General features: G+C 44.0%; 1 protein-coding gene across 1 annotated transcript; it reads right to left on the bottom strand.

The window, feature by feature from the left end:
* Positions 1–1,919: 1,919 nt before the first annotated feature.
* On the bottom strand, positions 1,920–9,008 carry CLN5 (CLN5 intracellular trafficking protein). The gene is made up of 4 exons (XM_065896176.1): positions 8,836–9,008; positions 5,462–5,627; positions 4,690–4,915; positions 1,920–2,431 (listed from the first exon to the last, which is right to left on the bottom strand). Exons 1-4 carry the CDS (start codon positions 9,006–9,008, stop codon positions 1,920–1,922), a joined length of 1,077 nt encoding a protein of 358 aa, XP_065752248.1.
* Between the last annotated feature and the right edge of the window lie 2,006 nt (positions 9,009–11,014).

Below are 11,014 nucleotides of genomic sequence, written 5' to 3'. Positions count from 1 at the left end.
ATAGAGGCTGACATTGCCTGATTTTAGCCGCTAGATGGTGCCAGTGCAAAGATCCAAGTTTTCTTGTGACATATTCTGAAGACAACTAGCAGGTTAAAGAGGTTAAAGTAATCAGGAATGTTTGGCGCTATTAGCATGAGTAGACAAGGCAAAACTGTAGGCAGTGAAAGCCACTTCTCCCTGTGCTCGAGGGTGAGACATCCTCTGTGCACAGGTGTCATAATGATGCAGTGCTGCTTATGCTATCTGTGCTGAAGGGCTGGGTTTTTATTTTTAGACTGCGTTTTAGTGCCTATGGTTTTGAAGACAATGATAAATTCCTAGACAAAATAAAAGCAAAGTACAAGCCCCCGTTTTTTTGTTTTTTGTTTTTATTGGATTCAACAGAAACAAAATTAGTCAAACAAGTTGCTTTAAGAGTTCCTCCTCACAGACCAGAACATACGGTGTTAGTAACTTATGGTCCAGGCACTGGTCTGAGGACCACACTTTGAGCAGCGCTGAAAAACCTGCTTGATGGTGCATCCCAGTCAGTCAGCAGAACCTGGTTCAAAATGAGGCTCCATTACCACTAGGTGGGTAGCTGTGGAAAGGTCACATAACCTTTCTAAGTCTCAGTTTCCTCATTTGAGTCACGTAAAGAGTACCTACGCTTAGGCTTTTTATGAGAACTCAGTGTACTAACCTCTTAGGAAGCACTCAAATGTGGGCAGAAACTGAATAGAATTGGTACATTTACATATTAAATACAGACTGTTTTCTCTGATCTCTGCCTCATCATTTTCCTGACTGGTAGGTATTTTTTCCATGAATAGAAACAAGGTGTTCAGTTATCAGACACTTAAAGGACGTTGAGACCTTGTTTGATGGCCCTAATGGAAGCACGGCTACTTGGCGATCCTTGACAAAACGTGCCCTCTCTCTGGGAAGTGTACCTTCTTCCACTGCTGGCAGCTCTAGTGGGCGGCGGAGGGACTGTGTGAAGCAGTGAAGGAGTTAGTTAAAGGGTGCCCGTTCACCCAGATGTACCTGCAGTCAGATACTTCCATGTTCCATATGTGTGAAGAACCGCAGAAGCACTACGCTGCCCGCTGAGAGTCTGGGTGATTATTACAAAGCCAGGAAAGGCTGGCATGCAAACCACATTAGGCAAGATCAATGATGGCAGTTTGTTCTCTGATTAATCGTCATAGTTACCAGTTACTGTGACCTTACTAGGCCAAACTATACATGGCTTCAGTCTTTACAACAATCATGACAGATGAATCATTTTCGCGATAAGGAAACTAAGGTTTGGAAATGATAAGTTGCTTAAATCACAAAATACCAGTCACTGGCTAGTTCTAAAATGCTAGCCAGAAACTTGTGCTCTTTATCACTGATTTTACCACATCTGGAAGCATGACCACTCCAGCTGTGGTGTCCAAATTACTCTATAAGGTTAAGTGAATAGAACAAAATCAAACTACTAGGACTGGCTCTAGAAGTTACAAAGGCTGTAAAGTCAGAACTACCAGAGAGTACCTAAATGAGAAAGTGTAATTACTATATCTGCAAAAAGTAGCTCCCACCATGACAATGTCACTGACAGTATTTTTAGTTTTGGCACACCATATCCACAATTTCACATTCTGAGTCCAAAGATCCTGTATATCTGATGATATGATATAATTCTCCATATTAACAAAGACTTGGAGATTGAAATCAAGATCACCTAATGGGTTCACTTTGGCCAACACAATAAGAGTTTTCAGCTTCTTTCCAAAAAAATTCCCGAGATATTATTATGCAGCAATTCTGCCCATGTGTATTTTACCTTTCTGTCCCAAGGAAGAAAGGCCTAAGAAATCCACACATGTAAAACCACTCCCTGAAAAACTGATGTGCTAGTAGAAAAAAAAAGCAGTAGAATTAAGGTTTTATAAACCAGAGAGTGTTCTGTTTCTGTTAGGTAAAGGGATTTCTTCATATGTTATTTTAATAAAAGGGAATTTCATAGGTAAAAACCAATATTCAAAATTATAAAACAAATAGAACTGTCTGTGTATAATCACAGCATCAAAAATTTGCAAGAGACTCAAAAGAAACTCTTTAGTTGACAAATGTGGTTTGAAAGGACAATAAAATCTTTTTATGGCTAAAGCAAGAGTCTTGTCTCCTGTTGGCCCAAAAACAGATGTTTCATTTCCCAAGTAAGTAGGTTCTCCACTGTAAAGAAATATTCTTGTATAGTTGGTTTCTATCTTCTTGAAGTCTGCTCCAAGTTCAGCCAACTTCTTATATGTCCTTAACACAAATTTGGAACAGTCGTAGGATTCAAACCATGTCTCTGCCCCTTTTTCTGGGCTGGCTTGGACAGTCCATGTCTCATAATAAATCCCTGTTTCATTGTCCTGTTTTACCCACTTTGCCATTTTGTTAAATATGTCTCCTAGTTAAAAACAAACAAAAAAAAACAACACTGTGAACATCAAAGCTAATCATGTTAGTTTTAAGTAAAATGCTCTAACCAGATCAAGGCCATGACTACATGATTAAACAACAGTTTTTGAATTTCCAAACCTGCATCTCACAAAAGGAATCCAAGCTCAGCCAATTACTGTTCCATTTTTCAAGGCACAAGGTATTTCTGAACTAAACATTAGATATAATAGGTGTATAAAGAGGAGTCTTACATACAAATTCTATAATCATTTAAGCTACAGTCAAAAGCTAAATTGTACATGTGGGAAAGCCCTCTTTCTCTACTCCACTCAACAAATCTTGGATTCAGAGGCAAAAGAGAAAAAAGAAGCAAGGGAAAAATTGTGGAAGAGGAAAAAGTGAATGAGGCAAAGATAGTGTAAGAAGAACTGAGGAAGGTGAAACACGAAGCTTTTCTGTGCAAAGCAAGGTATGGATGGCTGCCTGAGGAACAGCTACTTGAGAAGGAAGCACCGTGCCCCATTCACCCTGAATATCTGGTATCTCCCTTTGCTCCCTGTACTTGTGGCTACTGCTTACAACCTTTCTACCCACTACACAAATTCTCCCAGTGAATCAACTAAACTGGAAACGTTTTTGACCAAGTTCATGGATTATACAGACTCCAGGATGGCTAACACTCTCTCTTACCACCCTGTACCAGACCAGAGGGCTCTCTCCAAATGTTAACAAAATACTCTGCATGGTTGCAACCACACCTGGGCCTAAAACAGCATGGCCCCAACATTTCACTTTGTCACTGTGTGTGAATCTTTCTTAGGTTACTCCAGCTTGAGTGCATAAAATCAATATTTAAAGCCCTACAGAATGAACAGAGTAGCTGCTTTTATCAATTTTATGGTATTAAAATGGTGAAATAATATAAATCCTGTTTTCTTAGAGCTGGGGATACTGTTCATAGTGTTCTTCAACTTTGAAAAGCCACTGCTTGTAATGAAGAGATAAGAATGCTTCAAAACCCTATTCTGTAATGTGAAAAAAGGTCAAAGAACAGGATTAATCACAAGGCAGATGGATAACTTAAAAGATTTAAGTACCAACATATTGCAACTCTTCTACAGAAAATAGTGATCACTTGTTCATATGATCATACTTTGATGTCAGAAGGAAGGTTTTGTAGATAATGAGGTAGGTGGAAATGGACAAAGGAGAGATGTGAACTGGCCTGGAATGAAAGAAGGATAGCTATTTACCACAATGAGCATTGCTAAAAGAGAATGGACTTTTATATTGTTGGATGGTTTGGGGCACATCAACTAGAAAATAGGAAGAAATACAGAAAACAGCATGATAAATAGTTAAAAGATTCCCAGATTACCTTTAAAAGACACCAATTCTGCAAATCAAAACCACAATGAGATATTACCTCACACCTGTCAGAAGGGCCATCATCAAAAAGACACCAAATAACAAGTGTTGGTGAGGGTGTGGAGAAAAGGGAACCCTCGTGCACTACTGATGGGAATGTAAATTGGTGCAGCCACTATGGAGAACAGTATGGAGGTTCCTCAAAAAATTAAACATAGAACTACCATATGATCCAGCAATTCCACTCCTGGGCATTTATCCAAAGGAAGAAAAAACACTAACTTGAAAAGATATAAGCACCCCTAAGTTTCCTGCAGCATTATTTACAATAGCCAAGACATGGAAATGACCCAAGTTTCCATCGAGGGATGAAGGAATAAGGAAAATGTGGCATGTACATACAATGGAATATTATTCAGCCATAAAAAAGAATGAAATCTTGCCATTTGTGACAACATGGATGGACCTAGAGGATATTATGTTTAGTAAGTCAGACAGAGAAAGGCAAATTACCATATGATTTCATATGGTATGTAGAATCTGAAAAATAAAACAAATGAACAAACAAAACAGAAACAGACCCACGGATACAGAGAACAAACTGGTGGTCACCTCTAAAATAGAGATTTACCTCTATTATTTTATTTAGAAAGTCCAATTTAATTGTACAGCTTTATATCATTTATTTTTATTGTGAAAATAGAAAAGATAATCTGTAAATAAGGTGAAGTTTTGCATGAGTAATAGTTTGGATCAAAGGTTACTGATTCCAGAAGTGTATTTTATAAGTTGACCTCTGAAGAGCAGACCGTTACTGAGAGGCCTCAACGAAAGTAATTTCTGTCATTTTTGGATATTGATGCAATCATCAAATGCTGCCATAGTTTTGAAACTTACCTGATATGGTTGCTACCAGAACTAACGTCCCGTTTTCCTTCCAGTGAATATCATCAATTCCTTCAAAAAAGCAGGCAGCTCCTTGATTACACCAGAAAGGGGCATTCATTTCAGGTCGGAGATGGGGAAATGTGCAGTTTCCAAGCTGGAAAAGTTCATACCATTCCATTGTGTAGTTCTTTTCAGTTAAAGTACTCCTGAATCCAATGGCGTCGTGCATAATTTTCTGTGTAAAGATCATACATGTATCAAAGCATCTGTGACGTAACCGCTGGTTCAGGAGCCAGATGGGAGAAAGTGCGATACCACAGCTGCATATAGAGCAGACCAGTTATTCCCCTTCCCTGTTGCTATTCTCACGTTGAGCAGCCTCCATGCCCCAGAGACAGGAAGGAAGTCTGTGTACCTCTCAGGTGATGAGAGGCTCAAATGGTGAGCTAACCTAGGAAAAGTGTGCACAGTAGGAATTGGATGTGAAGAAGTGATTCCCACCTGCCTTGCCCCTTGCTCGGGGCCTCCTTTCTTTCTTTCCAGGATCTGGGTACAGGAATTGCATTTGGATCCATAATATTAAAATGGATTAAAGCAATTGCATTGATTATTGTCAGGATCATAAAACTTGATTATTTTTTTGGACTACTTATTTAAAATTCGCTAAGAGGAACACAAATAAACGTAATCTAAAACTAGTGACTGAATAGAGATTATTCCATCAAATCCACTTAATCAAATCACTTAATTAACCAGCTACAAGATCAAGATGCAGCCTTACCAAGTGTCCCAGGAGGTCTCCATATTTAAATTCCCACACTGGGGCTTGTAAACGAAAGACTTCAATGACATCATCATCCTTCATCACTGGGACAGGGGAGCCAGTGGGACAGAAAGTGTATTTAGCTTGACAGTAAGGATCTGGTTCTGGACGGAAGGAAAAGCGTCTAACAAAAAAAAATCATCAACTTAGATTCTAATAGGAATTTGGTTCTCGCACATCGTAGAATCCAGATTTTAATTTCACTGTCAATCACATTTTTAGAAAAAACACCCAAAGCTCAGCCATAGTGTATAAATACACATTTTATATGTTATCCTGTGAACAAACTCCAATGATGTCTTTAATAGCAAATGATACATTGAAAGCACTGATAATTGCATGCTTCCTGGTTCCCCGCTCCCATTGTGAGAATTCTGAAGACAGGGACCACACGTGAAAATGTTTATAGCTCCACACCTTATTCAGTAGACAGATATTTACTGAATAAAGGAATAGCTTTCAAATGATATTGAACTTCCCAAACAATCCGTATGTTAAGATTATTCAAAGATAATCATAATTAAATAGAATACATTTTCTATTTTCTTGAGGATTAGCCGACATCCCCTTCAACCAATATTATTGAGGATCTACGACTATACTAGAAAGGAGGGAAACAAAAGTTAAAATGCTGTTCCTCCCTCAAGGAGCTCTGGGTGAGGGCTGGTAAGACATTAAACAAGTGATGAAGCGCAGCATGGTGAATGCTTACAAAGAAATACACAAAGGCCTGAGGGTGCAAAAGAGGGAGAAATCATTTTTACCTGCTGCGGGATGCCTGGGGGTAAGGAGGCAAAGGAAGAGATGAAGGCCTAGCCTAGGTTTTTAAAATACTTTAGGAAGTCAGTACGGAAAAGGAAACAAAACACTAAATACTCTAAGACAAGCATGACACGCTGGAAGAGTCTCAAGTGGGTAAGGAAGACTGGAGTTCAGGCTTCAAGGCAGCAGCGGTGAGAGGAGAGGAGAGGGAGGCAGGGACTGTCACTTCGCCCTAATTCAGGTGCACCTCGGAGACAGCGTGGGTCGCTTCCAGACCACCACAATACGTCGGATGACGCTGTAAAGGGAAGGGAGTCATCCGAGCTTTTTAGTTTCCCAGTGCATATAAAAGTTATGTTTACATCATACGTGGTCTATTCAGCGTGCAATGGTATTATGTCTTAAAACCCCCAACATATTGTATGTACCTCAATTAAAAAATACTTTACTGCTAAAAAATGCTAACTACCATCTGACCACACAAGGTTGCCACAAATCTTCAGTTGGTAAAAAATGCAGTATCTGAGTAGTGCAATAAAACGAGAGGTATGTCTGGACAATGTGAAGGGCACCCTCTAGAGTGCCACAGCTGGGGAGGGCTGAGCCCGGGAGGGAGATCAGTTAAAGGATCTGAAGTAGCAGATGTGATATAACTGAATTTGCTCTAAATAAGCCTCACTTTATGAATTAGAAAAGGGTGGGGAGAAAGGCCAAATTAAGGCTGAGAGGGCAGTGAGGAGGTCACAGCAATAATACAACAAGCAAGGAAGCAGCCTGAGAAGGCCACGGCAGTAGGACTGGGGAGGAGGGACTGTGGTGATTTCAGATCAGCAGACACTCACTACACACCTTTCACTGGAGAGAAAGATGAAAGTAGCTGCCTCTATCTATCCTCTAAAAATCCTAGATTCCCTCAGGTTCTAGCCCAATCTATTGTTTTACAATCCTAACACATCAACAAAAATGTCTATTCTAATTTAAAGAGTTAAAATCTTGATTTAGGGAGTTCCCTGGTGGTCTAGTGGTTAGGATTCGGTGCTTGCACTGCCTTGGCCTGGGTTCAATCCCTGGTCAGGGAACTAAGTTCCCGCAAGCCCTGCGGTACAGCCAAAAAAAAAATCTTTATTTAGACAAAAATATTGACAACCCCTCCTAAAAGCTTATGAGTCTTGGATATACTTAACTGTTTTATAGGTGCTTACCTGGTTTAAGCAAATGGGCAACTACATATAGGTTTCACTTACCCACAGCAAAATCTATTTTAGGTCAAAGGTAATTTCAAAAGTATGATTTAAGTGTGAACTTAATAAAGTTAAAATTTTATGATGGGGATTAGATGAAGGCATGTACTTAACACTTCAAACTTTTAAAGAAACATAAGAAGTCATGGTCAATATCTTGTCCTTAAATCAAGTAGTTTTGGATTTCCAATCTCTTCCTCGTTTTATTAAATATTAAATTTTTACTTCTTTTGAACATTTTATTAACACTTTCAAGAAAACCAGCTTCAAACTCAAATTTCTCTTTTCATGTATATCAAGCAAAACAAGGAAGTACTGCGAGCCATTTAGTGAGCAGAATACACCAATACTGTATTCAGGTTTGAAAATAGCTGGCTAGCATTTACTAGATTTAATCCCCCCAACAAACCTGAAGTAACTACTGTTCCTAATTTTTGACTCAGGACATGTGGACACTGAGATACTGAGCAACTTTCCCAAGATCACACAGCTAGTGATGGTGGAGCCTGACTTGATCCGCAGTGGTGGGAGCCCAGAACTCACTCGCGACCCCTAGGTTATCCTGTCTCCCAACTCACTATTTCGTCATCCAGAATAGTTGTGCATTTTCAAAAGTTGCTGGCCCTTCCCCTGCCTGATGTTGACACCATGGTTTCTTTCTTTCTCTCTGCTTAGCCATCTCTGACAATTAGGCCATGTAAATACTCTTCTAGCTCAAAGGCTCAAATATGCTTCGCATATCTGCAGTCTCCGTGTCCTCAGCTTATGCCCAGCGTCCTACCTCCAGGCTGAAGACAGTGGACAAACGAGGTCGCCAACCAAGGGGCCGAGCGGATTCCTGGGTCGCCGGACTTCTAGTGCTAAAAACGGGAAGTCCCAGGCAAACCCAGGCAAGCTGGGTAAACTGGACACTTGACGTGCAAATGTTATGCACTCAAGATAACTAAATGACAGGGCATGGCACGGTAATAAATGCGATATTAAAGGTCTCCCCAAACCATTCAAAGTGTCAGCGACTTGTATCCGACAGTCACGCGACGAAATAACATTACTCCCTTTTCATCCACGATTCGGGGCAGCCCTGAGTCTAGGTCACCTCGTAACTGGCTCAAGGGTCCCGGGAGGAGGTGACCCCAGGGCGGCGCGCAGCAAACAGCCGCGACTCAACAGCTCTCTTACTTCATTCAACGCCGCGCCCTCAGGGTCACCGAGCGCCGCCCCCGCACAACTGCGCGACCGGGACACAATCCCCTCCCCGCCCCCCCGCCTTTGACCCGCGAACTTCGGACGCGCGCGCGAGGGCCCTCCCCGCCGCGCCAGCGCACTCACTTGTAAGGCACCGGCCACTGGCGCCGGGAGGGGCCGCTCGCCGCCGCCGCTGCCGCCGCCGCCAGCCAGAGCAGCGCGGAGGCCCAGCGCCAAGGCGCGCAGACCGGAGCCACATCCCCGCCCGCGCACCGCCGCCCCCAGGCCCCCGGACCAGCTCTCCCCGCCTGCGCCATGAAGCGGTTCCCGCTGCTTGCGGCGCCTCCCGCGCCCCGCGACGGCGGAGGGCCGGCGAGCAGAGCATGCGCAGAGCCACGCCCTCGACGGCGGCTCCGCCTCCTGTCCGGCGCGTCCGGCGCGCCTGGCGCGCCCGTCCAGAGCGCGGGCGGCTTCTGGACTTGGCCGACCCGGAAGGCGCTTTGGTCCAGTTCCCCCGAGCAGCCCAAACAGGCCGTGGGCCTTCTTTTTCTCTGACTCTTAATGCCGAGTTCTTTCGGCCTCACGTCTCAGTTTAAAGGTCACCGCTTCTTTGGAGCTTCTGCTGACGTCCCCCCAACTACAGTCACCACAAGCAAGCAAACAGAAAGTCCAGCTTTGGTCTCTTTTGGATTCTCTAGCACCGAACTCTTACCTCATCCCTCAGGGCCCAGACTAGGAGACGACAGACATTTGAGTGAAGGAGAATATATGGGGGAGGTGAGTGCACTGAGGAAGACAATAATGGGGGAGTGACTGGCCCTCACCTGACTAAGCCGGTGATGACAGTGGCCACACTAACAAGTAGCTCACATCCACCCACCTCCCCCCGTCAATGTTCATCCTTGTTGGATCTACCGCTTCAGTTGCGAAGGAGAGTCTGCATTACTCTGTCTTCTTTGACCCTTCAACCACCTGAAGAAAACAATGGGATTAGCTGCCCTGTTTCTGATGAGGCACTCATGGCCTGCCCTGCTCTCATAGACAGAGGTTGACGTATGTCTATAAATAGTGCATTATGGACTTCCCTGGTGGCGCAGCGGTTAAGAATCCGCCTGCCAATGCAGGGAACAAGGGTTCGAGCCCGGGTCCGGGAAGATCCCACATGCTGCAGAGCAGCTAAGCCCGTGGGCCACAACTACTGAGCCTGCACTCTAGAACCCGCGAGCCACAACTACTGAGCCCGCGTGTCACAACTACTGAAGCCCGCGCGCCTAGAGCCCGTGCTCCACAACAAGAGAAGCCACCGCAATGAGAAGACCGAGCGCTGCAAGGAAAAGTAAGCCCCCACTCACAGCAACTAGACAGAGCCCGCACACAGCAACGAAGACCCAATGCGGCCAAAAATAAATAAATAAATAGTGTATTAAAGACACATAATCATTTATAGTCACTTATGGTCACTTACAGTCACTCGTTTCACAAGAGGGCGGCCTGCAGGACTCAGACCAGGGCTTTCCAACGCTTTCACGTCACCCACAACATGAGTGAACCAGCATAGTATTTGTAAGTATGTTGGAATGAGCAGGGTGACTGCAGTGGCCAGAGGGGACTGTTGTGACCCGGTGGGCGGGGGGTCGGCGGTGAGGGCACGGTGAGAGGTGGGAGCGTCATTGGCTTCCCCACGCCTGCCAGGCCTTCTGAGGGTCGATGGGAATTGTTCCCCTCTACGCACACACGCCTTTGCCCACTTGCTACAGCAGGTTGGGGATTCTGGGGAGGTTCAGGCAGGGCTTCATTTTAACCCTCGCTTACCTAAGCATTTAGATGGCTCCAACCCTAGCCCTCCTCCGTCTACCACCACCCAGTTCAAAATCACCAAACCTAAGCTGGCTTCTCCAAAGACCCACCCAAGATGACAGGAAACTCATCCTAGCGGTGACAGCAGACGGGTACTGCTTGATCTGAAGGGCATCTGTAGGATTCTGAGTGGGCCCGCACTTGAGCATGGCTTAAAGCTAAAAGGAGCAGCTCTCGGAAGAAACATTATAGATTTTACAAATAAGGAGACCAGACGCTAGAGGGCCACAGTGGAACTTTCTATCCTCAGGATTTCCCAGAGCTACAAAACCAAGCTTCAGATCTACCTTGGTTAGTGGTGGGGATCTCCCCTCTTGGGTGTGCAGTCTCTTCACTCTGTGTGCAAGGAGCTCTAATGGTTAGCAAAGCGTTTCCTCATATTAGCCCTGACTCAGTCTCTCGGTAGCTCCCATCTGCTCTGCTCTGGTCTGCCTTCTGTTCTTCTTGGCTATGACCCTAGCACCCC

The sequence above is a fragment of the Phocoena phocoena genome, chromosome 18, assembly GCF_963924675.1.
Source record: "Phocoena phocoena chromosome 18, mPhoPho1.1, whole genome shotgun sequence".
NCBI lineage: Eukaryota > Metazoa > Chordata > Mammalia > Artiodactyla > Phocoenidae > Phocoena > Phocoena phocoena.
Note: the sequence above shows the minus strand (reverse complement) of the source record. Positions and strands in the feature narration are given on the sequence as shown.